The sequence below is a fragment of the Canis aureus genome, chromosome 27 (genome assembly GCF_053574225.1).
Source record: "Canis aureus isolate CA01 chromosome 27, VMU_Caureus_v.1.0, whole genome shotgun sequence".
NCBI lineage: Eukaryota > Metazoa > Chordata > Mammalia > Carnivora > Canidae > Canis > Canis aureus.
Genome location: NC_135637.1, coordinates 4,144,123 through 4,163,955, shown reverse-complemented (window position 1 = coordinate 4,163,955; position 19,833 = coordinate 4,144,123). Strand labels below are relative to the sequence as shown.

Here is a 19,833-nt window from a genome sequence, read left to right as displayed (position 1 = left end):
GGACACCTGGGTAGCTCAGCAGTTGAGCGCCTGCCTTCCGCCCAGGGCGTGATCCTGGACTCTCAGGATCAAGTCCCACATCAGGCTCCCTGCATGGAGCCTGCTTCTCTCTCTGCCTGTGTCTCTGCCTCTCTCAGTGTGTGTCTCTTGTGAATAAATAAAATCTTTAAAAAAATAGTCACTTCTAGCTTCTGCTTTTACTACTTGTAGCTTCAAGACACTCTGGAAAACTTTGATTGCCAAAGTGATTCCCTTTTTTGTACCTTAGAATGAGGCATACCTTTAGGTTAGCTTTTAAATATTACAGAACACATCCTCATAGAAAGAATTCAAACAATATGGAAAAATCAGACTACTTCTCTGTGCTCTGTCCTCCTCCCTCCTCGCACCCCGGTCTTGTTTATTTGTTTGTCTCTAGCATCCATTCAGATCAGGACATAGATGAACAGCAGTCCACTGCAAGGGTGTGCTGTGTTTGTCCACTCATTCCCCGACGTACAGCATTTCATTGTGTCTGTCCTGGGCCACCACCCCTCACACTGACCTAATTATTGAGTCAAAGGGGAAACGTACGTAAAATTTTCATTTTAGTCGGGTATCTCCCAGAATGTGATAGCAATTTATGTTCCTAGAAGACACAAGGGTTTTGCCATCAAAAGGGTGAGGGCATCCTGCTGCTGCTGTTGCCCACGGGCAGCCCCTGTCCTGTGAATATCCCTGTGTTTGTCCCCTTTACTTGGTGAGTTGTTTTGGTTTTGTAGGAGCTCTTTGTATATTAAGGATATTTCGGGATCCCTGGGTGGCGCAGCGGTTTGGCGCCTGCCTTTGGCCTAGGGCGCGATCCTGGAGACCCAGGATCGATTCCCACATCCGGCTCCCAGTGCATGGAGCCTGCTTCTCCCTCTGCCTGTGTCTCTGCTTCTCCTTCTCTCTCTGTGACTATCATAAATAAATAAAAATTAAAAAATATATATTTAAAAAAAAAAAGGATATTTCCCTCCTTTGCAGCGAGGCATGATGAGTCTTTGCCTTGTTACTTAGTTTTGTTTCTTTTTTTAAGATTTTATTTATTCATAGAGAGAGAGGCAGAGACATAGGCAGAGGGAGAAGCAGGCTCCCTGTGGGGAGCCTGATGCGGGACTCGATCCCAGGACTCTGGGATCATGACCTGAGCCGAAGGCAGATGCTCAACCACTGAGCCACCCAGGCGTCCCTGCCGTGTTACTTTGTTTAGAACATTCCTATGTACTTCTACTTTTCCCTTTATGGGGTCTGGGTTTCCTGCCGTGTCCATCCAGAAAGTTTAGCCCTTTGTTCCATCAGAAATTGTGTGTGGAAGGAGGCTAGGTTTTTTTTTTTTCTGGTTGCCACTATCATTTTGTGAATATAGCACTCTTTTTTCTCATTCAAAGTCAGTTCTATTTGCTATATATCTCTGGACCTATTTTCAGGACTTTATTCTCTTCCTTCTTCCTTTTTTTTTGGGGGGGGGGTGTATTTCTCTGCCAGAACAACACTAATTTTTTATTACAAAAGCTCTAGAATAAACACAAATATTTTGCAAGTCAAGAACCCCCTTCTTTGATATTATTCTTTTATTCCATGTATAGACTATGTTACTTTTTTTTTTTTTTCCCAAGGATTTTTATTTACTTATTTGACAGAGCGAGCAGGGCAGAGGCACAAGGACAGCAGATTCCTTGTAGAGCAGGGAGCCCCCTGAGCCCCAACACAGGACTCAACCCCAGGACCCTGAGGTCATGACCTGAGCTGAAGGCAGTGCTTTACTGACTGAGCCACCCATGCACCCCTGTTTTTCTTTTCAAAAGAGTGATGCCTCATCTCAGACACGTACTATTCACACAAGGTTTAAACACATGTCTGCCTGTCTCTCAAGCAAATCCAAGGCCGAAGTCGTTGCAGTCCTGGGAATTACAGCTCATACACTTACAGGCGTACAAACATAGAATATGCAAATAATGGTAATTTCAGTCCCCTGTCATTTGGTTTTGTTTTGTTTTTTTTTTTTCTTTTTTGTTGTTGTTGAAATGTCTGTTGAATGAAAGTGTGCTATCTGGCACTCCTGTTGTGTTCCCAACGTAATGGAATTAGTTTCTGAGGGTCAACAGTCACACATTTGCTGTTGAGCTTTGGGAGCTAGTTTGTTTAAAGCACCATGTTTTGTTTTGTTTTGTTTTTAAAGATTTTATTTATCCATTAGAGACTCACACAGAGAGAGAGGCAGAGACACAGGCAGAGGGAGGAGCAGGCTCCATGCAGGGAGCCCGACGTGGGACTTGATCCGGGGTCTCCAGGATCACGCCCTGGGCCAAAGGCAGACGCTCAACCGTTGAGCCACCCAGGGGTCCCAAGCACCATGTTTAAATCAAGTTTGTTGATAGGGGATCCCTGGGTGACTCAGCGGTTTAGCCCCTGCCTTTGGCCCAGGGCGTGATCCTGGAGTCCCTGGGTGGAGTCCCACGTCAGGCTCCCTGCATGGAGCCTGCTTCTCCCTCTGCCTATGTCTCTGCCTCTCTCTCTCTCTGTGTCTCTCATGAATAATCTAAAAATCTTTTTAAAAATTTAAAAAAATAAATCAAGTTTGTTGATAAATGTTTGACTGATTTTTTATTAGGAATGGCTACTAATTTGGGGGGAGCCCAGGTGGCTCAGCAGTTTAGCGCCACCTTCAGCCCAGGGAGTGATCCTGGAGTCCTGGGATCAAGTCCCACATTGGGATCCCTGCATGGAGCCTGCTTCTCCCTCTGCCTGTGTCCCTGCCTCTCTCTCTCTCTGTGTCTCCCATGAATAAATACAATCTTTAAAAAAAAAAAAGAATGGCTACTAATTTTATAAACTATCATTTTGTCATCTCGTGGTTTTTAGCTTTAAATTGATGATAAAGTGAGTTTCCTGACATGCAAGTGTCTTAAATTTGGGTCTACCTTGCCTTTGGGGACAGTGTAATAATTCTATTAGTATATGCTGGGCTCTATTTACTAATTTTTTAAAATTAGATTTTATTTATTTTGAGAGGGAGAGAGTGGGGGAGGGGCAGAGGAGAGAGAGAATCTCAGGCTGACTCCCCACTCAGAATCAAGCCCGCAAGGGGGCTCGATCCCAAGACCCTGAGATCCTGACCTGAGCCAAAACCAAGAGTCAGGCGCTCGACCTACTGAACCCCCAGGTGCCCCAGATATTTTATGTGCTGATCACAGTTACAGCGATGGGGCAGGTGTGTGGAGAGGTGCAGAGGCCTCCCCACTCTGTGGATGGTGGTCGGGACCCCACACAGAGTACAGGCTGCTTGCACCACGTGCGGGGGATGGGGTTGGGCTGCCCCAGCCCCTCTTACTGTCCCTGTGGTCTGTGTCCCCACTGCTGCTGGAGGGGGCCGTGCAGGATGGCAGGTGACCGAAGCATCCAAGCCCCGTGTAAGATGGAGCTCTAGCTAGCTCTAGGTAGGTGCGGCACCAGAGACAGAATCCCTGCGGACGTTCTTAAATCCACAAATGACAGGGCTTTGGCAGGTCTCTCAGAAAATGATGGATCGAGGAAATAAAACACAGGATGTGGAACGTGTGAACAACACAGATGACCCTATTTCACCACATCGTACACATAAAACTGTGTGTGTCTGTAAAAACCTTCACAAAGTGAGAATTCTTTGAAAGTATACATAGAAAGTGTAAATTGTCCCCAAAGGAAACATCGGTAAAATTTAACATCAGCCCCACATGGACCATTCTCTGTATACAATAAATAAAATGAGAAATCAGTTATTTTACATTTTTAGTTGTTTGGAAACTGAGAAACTTACTTCCAAGAAATTTATGGGTTAAAGACAAGGTCCTGGGAGCAAGAGACTCCATGTCGGGGTCCTGAGTTTGAGCCTCATGAGGGGTGTAAAAATGACTTAAAAACAAATGTGAGGAAGAGAAAACCCAGTGGAAATCGTGAATGGTTCTGGACTCAGGGCACCTGGAGTCGTGTGTCCTTGGGGCCCATGTCCATGGAGGAAGCAGTGGTGTCAGAGGCAAGGGCCAGGAAGGCAGGTGTTCCCTTCACAGGAAGAGAAACGGGTTTCAGACCCTGACTCATGTCATAGGAGCTCCTGTCTTACCTACCGTCCTGTCACAAGAGGACGCTGGGCTTTACATTCACTGATGTCCAGGGTCTAGAATGCGCGTTTTGCTCCGGGTCCTACTCTCCTCCTGCCAAGTGCTTGCTGTGTATTTCAGGGCTGCCCCAGCCATGCCCACTCTGCCGCTGAATCTGCCAGAGACACAAAGTACTTGGGGATTAGCAGGTGGTGATTTCGTCCACATTAAGTGAGATTTAACAGATTTGTTCATGGGCTATTTTCTTGGAGAATTGGTGCATGTGAAAACATGCTTTTTCAAACTTTGAGCAAGTGATGTTTATGTATATATAAATATATATATATTTATATAAGTATATAAATCTTAAAAAAATAAAAATATTTTAAAAAGTCCAGGAGCATTTTTAAAATTTTTTATTAATTTTTAAAAAGATTTTATTTATTTGTTCATGGGAGACACAAATTGAGAGGCAGAGACATAGGCAAAAGAAGCAGATTCCATACAGGGAGCCCAATGCGGGACTTGATCCCAGGACTCCAGGATCACACCCTGAGCCAAAGCCTGATGCTCAACTGCTGAGCCACCCAGGCATCCCTATTTTTTATTTTTTTTAAAGATTTTATTTTTTATTTATTCATGATAGACATAGAGAGAGAGAGGCAGAGACACAGGCAGAGGGAGAAGCAGGCTCCATGCTGGGAGCCCGACGTGGGACTCAATCCCAGGACTCTAGGATCTCGCCCTGGACCAAAGGCAGGCGCTAAACCGCTGAGCCACCCAGGGATCCCCCCTATTTTATTTTTTAAAACAGATAAATTGATTGGAGAGGGAGCCTGAGAGGGGGTAGGGGCAGAGGGAGAAGCAGATGTCCCCCTGAGCAGGGGGGACTTAAGAGGCTCATGAGCATTGAATTTGCCTGCACCAGTAGTGCTAAGCGCCACTCAGAGGATGTCCTTGGGAGCACCTGTTTCCCGAACAGTCATGTGGGGCTAGAACAGTGTTGACACATGAGCAAACCTACAATTTCTTAGAGACAACGGAAGAGCACTCATCAGAGCCCAGGTGAGGACCACTGCCCAGGATGCATCACTTTCACAGAGAAGAGCTGAGGCAGGGATGTTTAATAGGGGCTCTGTGTGCTTCTGTGGCTTCAGGAGTCACAGTGTGGGGACCAAGGACATTTCAGAATATAACAAACTTGACCTTGTGCTTTTAGCACATGCAAGTTTGCAGGTCTCGGACGGATGGGAGCCTCGGCAGATTTTTACTCCACTTTGACGTGTTTCTTCGGGGTTATTTGTTCATGATTTAGATGTACAGCAAGTGCTCAGGACAGAAATGGAGCCCCTGCTCTGAAGGGTGGGAAGCCCTTCTGACCTGGGAGCACAGGCACAGGGCCCAGCAGCCAGAAACATGGTAGGTTTCCTTCCTCATGAGCAGTGTCCACCCATGCAAACCCTGTGCGTGAGGACCATTAGCCTTTCATAAGGCTCCTGGGACAGGGAAGCATGGGCTGGCCCGAGTGCCACATGGACCAGGAGACGGCCAGCAGTGGCTACCCCTGACAACCCAGGCCCTGCCCAACATACTCAGGGAGTGGCAGACTGCAGTGCACTTGCTCACACCAGGGGCTCTCCAGGCCCTCTTTGGGCTTCCTGGCGGAAGTGGCCATGAGAACCAGGACTCCTGCCAGACTTGTAGTTTGTGGCTCTCTCCCCAAGGTCTTGAGGGGACCTTATGCTACCTATGGTCACTGGGTCACTCACACTGTGCACTGATCTCCCCAAAGTCTGCTAGTATCTGTTCACCTTCCCCCATCACTAAATAGTTGGCCACAGCTGAAAGAGGAGAAGACGGGGCTTTCTTCCTATTTTGCTCGCTGGCACCGCGGTCCACTGGGTCAGTGTCCGCATGTCCAAGAAACCCGTATGTGATATCCGTGTGCCAAACTTAAGCTGTCATAGGTGTCCTTTATGTACTTCCCATGGGGACATTTGATGGCAAGACGTGGTCTCACGAGGACCAAAGGACATCCCACATAGACACTGGATGGGTGTTTTCTGGTCTGGGAGGGGTACGTGGAGACGCCCCTCTTGGGAGAATGCTGGTGCGGGCCTGCAGGGAGGAGTGGTAGTGATAGGGGGCAGTGTGGTGAAGCCCGCAGTGAAGTGATGGAGAACACTCATGTCTGTAGGCCTGTGCTGCGCCATGACTGATGGAGGAATTCACAGTTGTTCTTACACCACAGTGAGGTAAAAAAAAAGTCCACAAATTTTCATTAGATCATTGGAAACATAACAGGTCCCAGACTGACAGCGAACATCATTGTCCTTAGATGACACAATCACTATTTTATAGAAATCCAAACGTAACATTGACAAGCAGATGACTGAGAAACTTGGACGTATCACAATGGCATCCTTCCACCCTCAGGCCTTGGAGGAAGACATGGTAACAGGTGACACTTGAGAACACCTGCTGGATCAGTGATGTGGTCCTTTGGTCCTCAACTTGGAAAGTATGAATGTATTTGTTCGTGTCCATTACCCGTAAACACTAAGATCGCACTTGAGGACTGCCCGCTTGAGGAAGTAAAGCGACTTTGTCATCTGATGAGTAGGTTATTTAAAACAATGAAACATACCCAAAGAATGCAAACATTATGATCCAAAGCGGCACCTGCTCCCCAATGTTCACAGCAGCAGTGTCCATAATAACCAAACTGTGGAAGGAGCCCAGATGTCCATCGAGAGATGAATGGAAAAAGAAGATGTGGTGTATAGATACGATGGATATGCCTCAGCCATCAGAAAAATGAAATCTTGCCATTTGGCAATGATGTACATGGAATTAGAGAGTATTATGCTGAATGAAGTAAGTCAGAAGTCAGAAGAAGACAATGATAGTATGACTTCCCTTATATGTGGAATTTACGAATCAAAACAGAGGATCATAGAGGAAGGAAGCGAAAAATAAAAGAAGACGAAATCAGAGAGGGAGACAAACTGTAAGAGACTCTTCACTCTAGGAAACAAACTGAAGGTCACTAGAGGGGAGGGGGACGGGGGATAAGGTGACTCGGTGATGGGCATGAAGGAAGGCATGTGATGGAATGAGCATTGGGTGTACACAAGACAGATAAATCACTGACCTTTACCTCTGAAACTAATAATATGCTATATGTTAATTAACTGAATTAAAAAAAAAACCTGCATAGAATTTTAAAAAATTTCCTAAAACCTTAATATATAGAACAAAGAAAAAAGACTGTATTAATGACATTTGATATATGAGTCACGTTGAACAGGATTGTTATTTCCCACAGACTAAGAGATGTAGGTACAATTGTGTTTCTGCCTCTGGCCAGGTGTGCCAAACACGGCCCCACATTCCCAGCTCCCTCTGAAATCAGAGGAATCTGTCTTTTGCTCACATATCTAGCAGCCACCATTCAGTATTGTTTCAGAAAGGATGAGGCTAAGCCCTGGAAGAGGCACAGGATGGGAAGAGCCTGCTCTGCAGTGGGCTCAGCCTGCAGTCCTCCGAGCCTGTCTAGGCCACCTTCTGCCTTCGCTCTTCCTGCGGAGGGGAGAAGCAGAGGCTTGAGTGGTGCCACCTGCGCCCCCCACCCCCACTCCCTGCAAGCAGCAGCACCCGGCACTCGCTCAGAAAGTGCAGTTCTGACCCCAACACCCCTCCCAGGGCCATGTACTCCCTTCCCACACGTCAGGTCTCTTCCCACACGAGACGTGTCGTAAGAAGGCCTTGGCCCCTCACCTTGACAGCTTGCTCCAGCTGAGACAAGGCCTCCTCGTACCGAGGGACGAGAGGCTGCAGGAGCTCACTAGGGATGTCGTGCCGTGCCATCTTGGGCACGCCGGCTTCAGCTAGCATCTGGAGGAATCTCCTCTCCTGCAGGGAAATGGGTAGAAAGGGATCCCGTTTTCCCCGAGCAGTGCTGCCAGCAGGGGACCCCTGACCCCTACAGAGACTCAAGCAGACTGACCTGCACTTTGAGGAGCAGAGTGAAGGCCTGTCCGGTTCTTCCAGCACGGGCAGTTCTTCCCACCCTGAAACCAAGCACAACGACCAGGATGGTGGTCTCCAGGGGTCCACTGGGACAGTGGTTTCCTTCCAGGAAATCTCCCTCCACAACCCCGGGGCAGCCTCACCGGTGCACGTAGGTCCGCAGATACTGGGGGGCGTCATAATTGATTACCAGCTGCACACCCTGCACGTCAATACCTCGAGCCATGGCATCTGTGCTGATGAGGCTGGAGAACAGCAGGGGCTATGGGCCCTGCTTGAGACCAGGAGCCCCCCACCCCCACCAGCCAGCCGCCGTAGGGGATGTCACCAGTCAGGAGACTGGTTTCCCACAGAGGGAAACTACCTCCCCTTCAGAGGGCCCTGATGTGAGATTCCACTGCCCTCTTTTTCCAGGTACTCACAGCTGAATCTTCCCCTGCTCAAACTGCTTCAAAACCACCTTCCTCTGGCCAGGCCTGCAGCGGGAGGAAAACTCAGCCGCAGCCACACCTCCAAAAGCCTGGACTAGCAGGAAGAGCCTGGGTGGGAAAAGCCGCAAGGAGCTAGGTGGGTAGGGCCTGGAACCTGCATCCCTCTGTTACCCCTGCGCCTCCTAAGGCCTCACCTGTGAGAGTTCTCGCGGGAGTTGGTAAAACAAAGGACCCTTGAGAAATTCCTCTCCAAAATCAGGTGCAGGATGGCCAGGGGCTTAGTGCGGAGGCTGCAGGGCACGTAGTGGTGCTGTGGGGATAGCACAGGGTTGGCAACGCCCCACGTGCCTGAGCACACACACACTCCCCACCCCCCTGCCGTGCACCCTACTCACAGACAGCCCTGTAGGAAAGGTGTACTTCCCGCCTGACTCCCCGTCCCTGTCAATGTCTCTGGGGCCCCTGCCTGCTAGCCCTGTGGAGAAGAGCCGGGGCTGGTAGAGGCCTAGTTGCTGCAGCTTCTCAGGATTCTGTGTCAGGGTAGCCGAGAAGAGCAGCTTCTGGAGCGGCATCTGAGGACAAGAGATACTGACAGGGGAGCGGGGGGTGGGACAGCAGTCTTGGCCTGGCCAGCAGACCTGCAGAGCCCTCGTTGTTCTCCTTGAGCCTTGCCGCCCCAGAACAAACCCGATCAGACTGGTGAAAGGGGTCTTAGAGACAGACGGCCATGACAAGGGGGCCTCGGTGGAAAAGGCTATGCCAAGTGCAGAGCAGAGCTCAGCATTAGGTACCTGGCAGCAGTGGTGGCCTGGAGTTGTCTCCTCTGGAGCAGAGCAAAGGGGTCATTGGCAACATCACTCGGGAAGGCTGCCTCCACCACCCGGGGCAGCCAGGACTGGTGCATGCTGTCTATCATCCGGTCGGCCTCGTCGATGATCTAAAGGAAGCAAGAGGTCTAGTGTCTGGTGGTCAGAGTCAACACTGGTTCCAAACCCCAGTCTTCTTCCAGGTGTGCAACGTACCAAGAAGCGGAGATGCTGGAGGCTGAATCCTGGGGTCTGGTCAATGTGGTCCACCAGGCGGCCAGGGGTGGCCACCACCACGTCAGCCAAGCAGCGGAAGCCGTCTACTCTGAGGAGCAGAGTGGCTCAACACTGAGCCCATGCCGACCCCCCAACCACAAAGAGGCCTGCAGAGGGGTTCGTGCCTCCCCGTTCCCTGAGGAGTCCCCAACACAGCAGGACCTACGTCTTCTGGACGAGACTCTCCTGCTCCTTGACCAGTGACTTCTGCCCAGTGATCAGGGCGACACGCAGAGGAGTGGCATCTGTGTAGATGTTAAACACTTTGCTCACCTGGAGAAGGAATGGCCATCAGCAGCCTGGTAGGAAGCACCACAGTGTCAAAATCCTTAATTCTGACTTCTAGGCGCGGGCTGCACATACCTACCTGCTGGGCCAGCTCCTTGGTGGGCAGCACAACCAAGGCACGGACCTGGCAAACAGCTCGACATAGCAAGGCCTGGGGGAGGGGGCGACAGCCACTTGTGTAAGCAGAGCCGGCTCCCTGCCTGCTGAGCCTGCCTGCAGAGTCGGAGGGGAGTCCTTACACTCACCTGTACCACAGGAATGACAAAGGCCAAGGTCTTCCCACTGCCCGTCGGGGCAGAAACACAAAGGTCACTGGGCCGATAGCCACCTCTGGCCACCAGGAACCCGTTGGCTATGCTTTCCAGGAGAGTGGGAATCACTGCTGCCTGGACTGGACAAAGAAGGATGAGACACAAGTCATGTTTATGCATTAACACCCAACATCAGGGCAACTACCAAAGCCCAAAGTAGCCTTGCCCTTCACCTATGACTTCTAGACTGGGCTGTTCTTGCTCAAGGACAGCACCTGGGCCTCGAAGAGCACCAGGCCCAGATGGCTAAACACCTAGATCACACTTGATGCTGGATGTGCCTAGGGGGCCATGTTGACAGCCACTATCCTGTGGCTTGTGTGATTCTGGGTGGGGATGCTCTTGAGGGCATGTGTCCAGACCTCTCCCCCACACACCTGGAAAGTAGGACGAGATGCCGTGTGCTTGCAGTTTCTTCTGCATGTCAGGGTGGACTTCAGGGATGTCCTCAATAGGCACCAAGTCTTCTGTGACGCTCTTTCCAACAGAGCTTGGCTCAGCCAACCACAATGGCAGGAAAGGTTGGGCCTACCATGAAGAGAAAGAAGATGAGTGAATACTCAAGACTCCCTGGGACTAGGGGGGCAAGACCCACAGACACCAAAGACTCAGGGACTCAAACTGAAGAGACCACAGCAAAGCAGGCTGAGTAGCCTGACTAGTTCCTCAGCTTCTCCTCCATCTCTCACGCCCACCTTCCACACAACCTCTGAAGGAATTAAGAAACACAATCAGGAAGCGTCACTCCTCTCACAGCTAGGATGACATCCAACCCAGAGGCACACCTGGCAAAGCCCTCTGTGACCTGGCACCTGCCCCAACCTCATTTCCTATCACTGACCATGCTCTAGCCACAGATATCTGTTTTTTGTTTGCTTGTTTTTAAGATTTTATTTAGTTATTCGTGAGAGACACACACAGAGAGAGGCAGAGACACAGGCAGAGGGAGAAGCAGGCTCCATGCAGGGAGCCTGATGTGGGACTCGATCCTAGGACTCCGGGATCAGGCACTGGGCCAAAGGCAGGTGCTAAACCGCTGAGCCACCCAGGGATCCCCAGATGTTTGTTCCTATACATCCCGCTGTCCCAGGGCCTTTGCCCTGATCCTTCCTTCTGCCCGACGCTCACCTCCCCCGTCCATCTTACTCAGGCTGGTCCTTGTCTCCTGACCCTGGTCCAACATAGGCCCTGACCCGAGGGTACCAGTGCACCCTGGCCAGCCTACCGTTTCCTTTCCCGGAATCACCATCATCCCAGAGCCCTTGAGCTCAGTGTCTAGTTGCTGGAAACCCCCACTCAAGTGGAAAAAAGAGTAAGCTAAACGCCCCCCAAAAACGGTTTCCTTTATTAAACGGATACACACCAAATAAGAACTCCTTGTATTCCCGTCAGGTAGAACTAGCTCAGCCCCCGACTGTGACAATAACAAACCCGCTTCTTATACTCCCCAAGCTTCCTTCTTTTAACGCAGTCAACGACAAAGCACCGAGTCTGCGCAGGATTTGAGCCACCGGCCGGGCGGTGGGGCGCTGAGACGTCCGCTTCTCCGGCTCCCCAGGCTCCCCCGGCCCGCAGCCCCCCGCACCGCCCCGGCCGCTCACCTTGGCCGTCCTGCTCCTCCCGAGGGCCCCGAGCAGCAGGCCGCGGGCTGGGGGCGCCGAACCCTCCGCGGGAGAACTTCCACCCGGGTCCACCGGCGCGTCTTCGCCGCTCCCGGCCCCACCTGCGCCCCCGGCCTCGCCGTCCAGTCTCCGCCGCTTCCCCCGCGGCTCGGGCGGGCTCCCCGCCGCCCCGCAGCCCTCGCGCCTCCGCGGTCTGCGCGGCCGCCGCCGCCGCCGCCCCGCCGCCTCCGCGGTCGGATCGGCCTCCTGCCGCTGGGGCTGCTTTTGCCGCTGCCGCTCTCGGGCGCGGCACTGCAGCCGCTCCAGCAGCGCGCGCGCCCGGCCGTCCGCCTCAGCCTCCGCCCCGGCCGCCTCGGGGCCTGCGTACCGCGCGACGTGGAAGAGCGCCATGCCTACAGCCGCACGCCTCCGGGCCCGGCGCGCCGTGATGACTGCAGGGGCGCGGAGCGGTGACGTCGGGGGCCCGGGCGCCGGCGGCGGGCAGGAGGTCCCGGCGCGGGACGGTGACGTCAGGGGGCCGGGCGCCGGCGGCAGCAGGCGGGAGGTCCCGGCGCGGGACGGTGACGTCGGCAGGGCCCGGGCGCCGGCGGCGGGCAGGAGGTCCCGGCGCGGGACGGTGACGTCGGGGGCCCGGGCGCCGGCGGCAGCAGGCGGGAGGTCCCGGCGCGGGACGCTGTGTGCGCCACGTGGGGCGGCGGGGCGGCATGGAGCGGGGCCCCGGCCCGGATGGCGCGCGCCGGGCGCTGGGCTGCCTGCTGGAGGCGGTGCTGGCGAGCCGCGGCGAGGCCAACGCGGTGTTCGACATCCTGGCGGTGTTGCAGGTGGGAGCGCGGGCGGCGGAGGGGGTCGGGGAGGGGCCTCGAGGGGCCGCGGGGGTCTCGGGAGGGCGGGTCCCGGGCCGAGCAGAGCCCCCAAGCCCGCCTGTCCCCTCAGTCCGAGGACAGCGAGGAGATCCGGGAGGCGGTGCGCGCGTGCGGCCGTCTGTTCGCGGCGCTGCTGGAGCGGGGGGAGCTGTTCGTGGGCCGGCTGCCGTCGGAGGACTCGGTCCTGGCGGGTGAGCTTCCCGGGCCGGGCTGCCCCTCCCCCTCCCCCCGGGCTGCCCCCATCCTTCCCCCATCCTTCCCCCTGGGCTGCCTCCCTCCTCCTTCCCCCGGGCTGCCTCCTAGGGGCGGGGATCGTCTCCAGGAAGGCGGCGGGGGGTTGCCAGCGCGCAGTGAGTCCCCCCAGGCGGTTCCGACTGGCTTGGGGGTCAGTGGGGGGACACAGGCCCGCGGGGGGAGGACGGTCTTGCGGGCGGCGGCGGCGGGGCAGAGACTCCCTGCACCCGGCTTCCGGGTAAGGCCCTGCAGTGTGCCCTGCGTGTGTCTGGAACCGCTGGTGGGATGTGCCGGGGTGTGACCCGCATGGTCGGTGGTCAGGGCCTGGGAGCGGGGGTGGAGAGGTGTGTGGGCGGGGTGGGGGGGGTGTCTCCTGTGTCCCCACTGCAGATGGCTTAGGTCTTGGAGTAAAGAAAGGGGCCGGGGGGCCCTGTCCTCAGAACAGGAGGTTATTTTCTCCCAGCCCAGGTCTGGGCCATGGTGACCCTTCGTACTCGTTTCCTTGTGGAGTTGGGTGGGGACGGGCAGGCAGCTGTGGGCTGACTGCTCTGCTCCCTGCAGGGTCCCAAGGGGCCACCCGCAAGTACAAGGTGTGGATGAGGCACCGATACCACAGCTGCTGCAACCGCTTGCGGGAGCTCCTGGCCCACTCCTCCTTTGAGGTCAAGGTGAGTGGTGCTGACTGTCTGGAGCACTCTCTGCACCCCCAGCCGCAGGTGGTCCACACACATGGAGGCAAGGCCACCACTGCCCCCTTCTGCGTTCCTGGCTGTGTAGTTGTGCCCCCCCCCCCCCCCCCCCCCCGGCCGTCTTCCCTGTCTGGTTGGTGTTTTGGTGGCTGGTTTTGTTGTGCGTTTGGTACTTGTGGGAGTGCCATGTCACGTGCACTTGGTTTGCATTGTGAGGGGGCCTCTAGGGGGGAACCTGTGGCCTGGCACCTTAACCACTTTGCCACCCGCCGTCCCCAGGAGCTAGCTCTCAGCACGCTCATGAGGTTTGTGCAGTTGGAAGGAGTTCACCCCCTGGAGAAACCCAAGTGGGACGGCTGCTACTTGTTTCCCCACCAGCTCTTCAAGGTAGGGGCAAAGTGGGGGTGGGGTGCTGGGAAGGGCCCTGGCACAGGTGGCTGATGAGCACCCTGTGTTTGCCGCACCCTCCCCTGCTGAGGGGGTGTGGCTGGCCCCCTGATGCCCACCCCCCCTGCTCGGCACTCAGGCTGTAGTGGAAGGCCTGCTGTCCCTGGAGGACGACTGTTCACTGCTCCTCTCCCAGTTCCGGGAGTACTTGGAACATGACGACATCCGCTACCACACCATGCAGGCGGCCACGGATATTGTGGTCCGTGTCGCCAACAGGTACCTGGAGGTGAGCTGTCTGAGTCCCATGGCTGGGGGATGGGGTGGGGGTACATCTGTGCTCACACCAGGTATTCTGCAGGTGCCGTTCACTTTTTGGAACAACGCCTTCACGCTGTTGTCTGCCGTGAGCCTCCCCCGCCAGGAGTGCAACACATCTAGCTTCTATGTGAAGCACGCAAGTGAGCATCCTGGGTGGGTGGGCAGGGGCCCCCATGGGGCTGCTTCCTTTCCCACGTGCCTGCTGACCCCATCTTCCCCGCAGAGCTGTCGCAGACATGGAAGGTCGTTCATCTGAAGGTGAGATGCTCCGTGGCGGGGGTGGCTTCCCTGGCTCAGGCAGCCACAGGGGTCCCTCACAGGGATGGGGGCAGGGAGTGGGGGGAGAGGCACATGGGTACCTGGGTCCCAGGCCCTCAGTGGGCCTCATCGCTGTGGGCGGTCGCACACATGTTGCTGTCTGCCCCCCTATGGCTGTGATCTAGGCTGGGTGTTTGCCCTCATTTTGTCGGAGTTTTCTGATTCAGGGTTTCCAGCTCTGGCAGAGCAGGGGGAAGGTGGTGTGTGTGGTGTCTCCTCCTCAGGGTGGGGTGTGCCACCCCACCTCGAGTCTCATGTGCCACCCTGACACCCCCACTGCCACCTACTACAGGAGCACAGAAAGGCCTTCCAGCTGATGTGGCTTGGCTTCCTCAAGCACGAGGTAGGGACGGGGCAGGGTGGGTGGGGAGCAGGCGCCCCAGGTCAGGCGCCCACGTGCCTCTGGCTCACGTGGTCCTTGGAGTGTGGCAGGTGCACCCACACATGCTGCCTCCCCGCCAGTTGCCCCTTGGCCTGTACAAGAAGGTGCTGGTGATTATGCATGACTCCATCCTGCCCCACCTGGCCCAGCCCAGCCTCATGATCGACTTCCTGACCCGCGCCTATGACATGGGTGAGTGCCTGCCTGGCAGGGCGTCTTCGGGAACCCGCAGAGCAGGCCTGTGGGGTGGCGGCGTGATGTGGGCTGGGGCTTCACCACCACGCGTCTTTGCAGGGGGAGCCATCAGCCTCTTGGCTTTGAATGGACTTTTTATCCTGATTCATCAGCACAACCTGTGAGTGTTCACCTGGGAGGTGTCTGCCCCAGGCTGGGGAGCCGGCTGAGCTGCCCTAGGGAGGCTGGGGGTGGGCAGGGGGCAGAGGCCACTGGGAGCCACGACCTGTCTCTTCCTCATCGGCTTTCACCCCTATGCCTGCTGCTGCTCACTTACACCACAACCCCCCTGCTCCCAGCGAGTACCCTGATTTCTACCGGAAGCTCTATGGTCTGTTGGACCCATCTATCTTTCACGTCAAGTACCGGGCCCGGTTCTTCCACTTGGCAGATCTCTTCCTGTCATCTTCGTGAGTGCCAGAGGCGGGGCTAAGATGCAGAGCGGGGGGCAGGGGTACTGGGTGAGGAGGTCTCACTCAGACCCACCATCCCTCCCAGCCATCTGCCTGCATACTTGGTGGCTGCCTTTGCCAAGCGCTTGTCCCGCCTGGCCTTGACTGCTCCCCCTGAGGCCCTGCTCATGGTCCTGCCCTTCATCTGCAATTTGCTGCGCCGGCACCCCGCCTGCCGTGTCCTCGTGCACCACCCTCTGGGCCACGGTGAGTGTGGGCAGGGCCTGGGGGGCCCCCAACAGCCAGTACACTGGGGCAGGTCACAGAGTGGGGCCTGGGTCTCATTCCTAGAGCTGGACAGTGACCCCTATGACCCTGAAGAAGGCAACCCAGCAGAGAGCCGAGCTCTGGAGAGCTCCTTGTGGGAGCTGCAGGTGAGCATGCTGTGTGCATCACCCACTCCACCTCCCAGTCTACCCGGGAGTCGGTGCTTTTGTCTGGGGCCACTGCCCAGGAAGAGAGTGGTGATGTGCGTGCTTCTGCAGGCCCTCCAGCAGCATTACCACCCCGAGGTGTCCCAGGCTGCCAGTGTCATCAACCAGGCATTGTCTGTGTCTGAGATCAGCATCGCACCATTGCTGGAGCTCACGGCATTTGAGGTGAGGGGCGAGGAGGCTTGGGTGGCTGGGGTGCGGGGACTGCAGCGTGGGAGCATCCGTCCATCCCTTGCAGATCTTCGAGCGGAACCTGAAGAAGAAATGCCAAGAGTCAGTGCCGCTGCAGTTCATCCCTGCGCAGGGTTTGTTGGGACTTCAGGATGATCTCTGCGCCCAGCACTTCACACTCAGCTGACCTTGCACCGTCACCTCCACCCCCATAGTGGTTTATAGAAGAGAGATTGGGGTAGGCTGTGGGTGGCTAGGCACTGACCCTGTCTCCCAGCTCCTCTGGTGGCTGTGTCCACCTGTAGCCCCACGCCTGCTGTGCATGTGGCCTGTGCTAGAGGGTGGTGTCTGGGGCCTCTTCCTTGCTTGAAGCCAGGTGGGTGCTGGGGAGGTGCTGCAGAAGTGACCCCTGCCCTGGGGGGTGGGGGGCTACAGGTGCCCAGGTGGTGGCTTCTGCCAGCCCCGAAGGCTTCCCTGGGTGCCCCGAGCTCCCCCAGGCCCCTCTTGTCCAGGGGGCGTCTGGGCCACGCTCCCACATCTCCACTGCATTTGGACTTGTGACCTAGGAGCGACAGTAAGCGTCTTCTGTCCTGGTCAGCCTGGAGGAGCACAGGGAGCGCATGCACCCATTCCCAGCCAGGGCCTGAGGAGGACATCTTTGTTCCCTAGCCCCCAGGACCCCTGGGTGTTCACCCTCCTGAATAGAGCAGGCACCGGCAGCCACGGGCCTGGCACTCACTTGGTTCCCATGTGTTTATGCCTTTGAGGCCCCGTTTCTGCCAGACCAGCCCGGTTGTTGAGTCTACCTTTTCTCCTAAAAATTTGCTTGTCTGGGGACGGAGGAGCCACCTGAGTGACGGCAGCTCACATGGGATGGGGGGACCTGGCAGACACACAGGCAGGGATGGAGAGCCTGGGAGGGAGAGACCCTGGTTGCCCTGCAGCCTCCTGTCTGAGGTCCAGGCACACTTCCACCCCTGGAGGAGCGCCCTGGTGTCACAGCAGCAGTTGTTTGCCAATTCGGTCTCCGGGAGCTGCTCTGGTGGCTCAGGACCCTGGTGTGCCTGGTGGGTCCTTTGTCCAGGCGGTGAAGTAGCGCCTCCTCTACATAGGGTGCTATGATTTAGGGACACTAGCGCCCCTACCTCTCGGCCGAACTGCCCTGATTCTGTCAAGCCAGTTCATGCCCCAGGGCTTTTACACTGCAGTCTCCATAGCTCTCTCCCCCTAGCCCTTGGTCTTCAGACTCTAGCCTGAGTGAGGCCTTGGGGAGGCCTCTGCTGAGCATCCTGTAACTGTTACGGTGCGTGCCATGGGGCACATCATCTTTGTGGCTCTGCAGCACTGCAGAAGTCTGAGAATTATCCCTGCTGCCATCCTTCACAAGGACCAAAGAGGGCTCGTTACCGACCTGCTGCTTGCCTTGCCCCCCCTGGGCCCAGGACTTGCCTGGCATAGAGGAGGGGCTCATGCACATTTGTGGGGGCTGGTCCTGAGCAGCCCACTAGCAGAAGCGGGCATTGCACCGTAGGAGCCTAGGTGCGAGGACACCAGGGACAGCGTGGATGCGCTGAGGCCTCCTGCTGATAAACGCCATGGTTTGTTCAAAGTTCAATTATAAAATGCTTAAGCAGGCTTTCTTGAGTTTTTCTAAATTTGGCATCCTGTGTTCTGTGTAGATTCTCATTCTGGCAGATTCAGGGATTCCCGACCTCCAGAGCCTGTAGGACTGGGCAGTTGCACTTTGCAACATTTGGTGTTGAGTTGGTCTTTTCTTTTCTTTCTTTTCTTTTCTTTCTTTTCTTTCCTTTTCTTTTCTTTTCTTTTCTTTTCTTTTCTTTTCTTTCTTTTCTTTTCTTTCTTTTCTTTTCTTTTCTTTCTTTTCTTTTCTTTCTTCTTTTCTTTTCTTTCCTTTCTTTTCTTTCTTTTCTTATTCATGAGAGACACACAGAGAGAGAGGCAGAGACACAAGCAGAAGGAGAAGCTCCTGTGGGAGCCTAATGTGGGACTCGATCCTGGGTCTCCAGGATCATGCCCTGGGCCGAAGGCAGGCACTAAACCACCACTGAGCCACCTGGGCTGCCCTTTTTTTTTTTTTTTTTTAAGATTTTATTTATTCATGAGAGACACCCAGAGGGAGAGTTCTTTTATTTTTTAAAAAGACTTTAATGAATGTGAATGAGCAAGCTGGGAGTGGGGCAGAGGGAGGAAGAAGGACAAGCAGATTCCCCACTGAGCATAAAGACTGACACCAGGTGATAAAGGATGACACCTGGTCAGCGTCTCCAGAGGCCTGTGGATCGAGCTCTCCCTGTGACAGCAAAAGGACAGCTTCCTGCAAACCAGCTGTTTGCTAATTAGAACACGTTATGGTTCTGTTGATCATTTCTGTTACAGAAGCAATGCAAAGCTAACTGTAGGAATTCCAGCAGAAGCCGGTGCGCAGGAGACATGGAGGCGCTGTTCCCCACAACCGCCCGCTGTGGTGCCTGACTCATTTCTAACACACTGTTCATTCTGTCCAACACCAGCACTGCCATCCCAGGCCCCACGAGCAGCCGCTCACGTACTGCCCTGCCAGCTCCTCCAGGCCGTGAGCATTCCCTGCTGCCCGCTCCTCCGCCCAGCTCTGCTTCCTCCCTGCCAAGTCCAGGCTTTATCTGTGGCTGGGGTTGTGGTCACACTTAGCTTGAGTTGGGGTTTTGAAAAACACTTTTTGGAGGGGCACCCGGGTAGTTCAGTTAAGCATCTGACTCAAGTCCAGTTCATGAGCAAATCACGGTCATGCTCCGTGGGGACATTCTCTCTCTCCTCTGCCTGTCTCACACATACTCTCTTGCTAAAACTAAGTAAATTTTTAAAACAATGTGGGGTTTTTTTTGAAATTTCAGATACGTGATGTCATTTGGTCTAAGTATGTCATATGCAATATTTGGGATATACTTACACTAAATTCTAAAAATTGGGATAAAAACCATCTAATATAAATTAACCATTTAAAAATACATGATTCAGTGCCATTTGGTGCATTTATGCTGTGACCATCATCTGTATGTAGTTGCAGAATTTTCCATCACCTGCTTCAGACACAAGTCCTCTATAGGTCGGATGGGAATCCTGCATGGGGGGATCTCTGCCATTCTCCCTTCTTGAGGTCAGGCGGCCACTCCGAGCTGAGTCAGCCCTAGTCATCAGGCAGGAACCAGCAACCTCAATGGACATATGTCGGGCTGAGGCGCCTGGGCCCTGGCTCTATAGGAAGGTTTGTGCCCTGGGCTGCCCTGGTTGCTGGGCCTATCTGGTGGTCTGGTATCTGGTGGAGTATGTAACAGTCCAAATTGAGGGCTGGCCTCTGCCTGGCACCCTGGAGGGACAGTGCCCTGTCCACTAGGAGTGCTGGCCGCCCGGACCTGGCCTTTCAGAGCCCACACACAGGTCACGGTGGAGCTTTGGGCCTCCCGGCATTTGCTCCACCCTGGGAG

General features: G+C 54.9%; 2 protein-coding genes across 3 annotated transcripts; one reads left to right on the top strand and one right to left on the bottom strand.

The window, feature by feature from the left end:
- Window positions 1–4,501: 4,501 nt before the first annotated feature.
- Window positions 4,502–12,278, bottom strand: DDX51 (DEAD-box helicase 51). 2 transcript variants are annotated; one of them, XM_077875168.1, is made up of 14 exons: window positions 11,846–12,278; window positions 10,622–10,772; window positions 10,179–10,324; window positions 10,013–10,084; window positions 9,812–9,918; window positions 9,586–9,694; window positions 9,355–9,500; window positions 8,959–9,151; window positions 8,758–8,873; window positions 8,555–8,671; window positions 8,276–8,377; window positions 8,110–8,173; window positions 7,881–8,015; window positions 4,502–7,682 (listed from the first exon to the last, which is right to left on the bottom strand). In XM_077875168.1, exons 1-14 carry the CDS (start codon window positions 12,254–12,256, stop codon window positions 7,656–7,658), a joined length of 1,896 nt encoding a protein of 631 aa, XP_077731294.1. In that variant the 5' UTR covers window positions 12,257–12,278; the 3' UTR covers window positions 4,502–7,655. The 2 variants fall into 2 exon arrangements, with proteins under 2 accessions (XP_077731294.1, XP_077731295.1); XM_077875169.1 differs by lacking the exon at window positions 8,276–8,377.
- A 244-nt stretch (window positions 12,279–12,522) lies between these two features.
- On the top strand, window positions 12,523–19,358 carry NOC4L (nucleolar complex associated 4 homolog). The gene is made up of 15 exons (XM_077875167.1): window positions 12,523–12,687; window positions 12,800–12,920; window positions 13,525–13,631; window positions 13,932–14,039; window positions 14,179–14,328; window positions 14,401–14,500; window positions 14,584–14,618; window positions 14,971–15,021; window positions 15,141–15,252; window positions 15,355–15,415; window positions 15,594–15,704; window positions 15,793–15,953; window positions 16,038–16,120; window positions 16,232–16,345; window positions 16,419–19,358. The coding sequence occupies exons 1-15, from the start codon at window positions 12,571–12,573 to the stop codon at window positions 16,536–16,538; spliced, it is 1,551 nt and encodes a 516-aa protein (XP_077731293.1). The 5' UTR covers window positions 12,523–12,570; the 3' UTR covers window positions 16,539–19,358.
- The last annotated feature ends 475 nt before the right edge of the window (window positions 19,359–19,833 follow it).

Coding starts and splice junctions, on each gene's coding strand:
- NOC4L (XM_077875167.1), top strand. CDS start 12,571: ATGGAGCGGGGCCCCGGCCCGGATGGCGCGCGCCGGGCGCTGGGCTGC. Junction 12,688..12,799: donor ACATCCTGGCGGTGTTGCAG/GTGGGAGCGCGG, acceptor CTGTCCCCTCAG/TCCGAGGACAGCGAGGAGAT. Junction 14,501..14,583: donor CTTCTATGTGAAGCACGCAA/GTGAGCATCCTG, acceptor TCTTCCCCGCAG/AGCTGTCGCAGACATGGAAG.
- DDX51 (XM_077875168.1), bottom strand. CDS start 12,256: ATGGCGCTCTTCCACGTCGCGCGGTACGCAGGCCCCGAGGCGGCCGGG. Junction 10,773..11,845: donor GGAGGAGCAGGACGGCCAAG/GTGAGCGGCCGG, acceptor TCTTCATGGTAG/GCCCAACCTTTCCTGCCATT. Junction 9,501..9,585: donor TCCAGCATCTCCGCTTCTTG/GTACGTTGCACA, acceptor TGCTTCCTTTAG/ATCATCGACGAGGCCGACCG.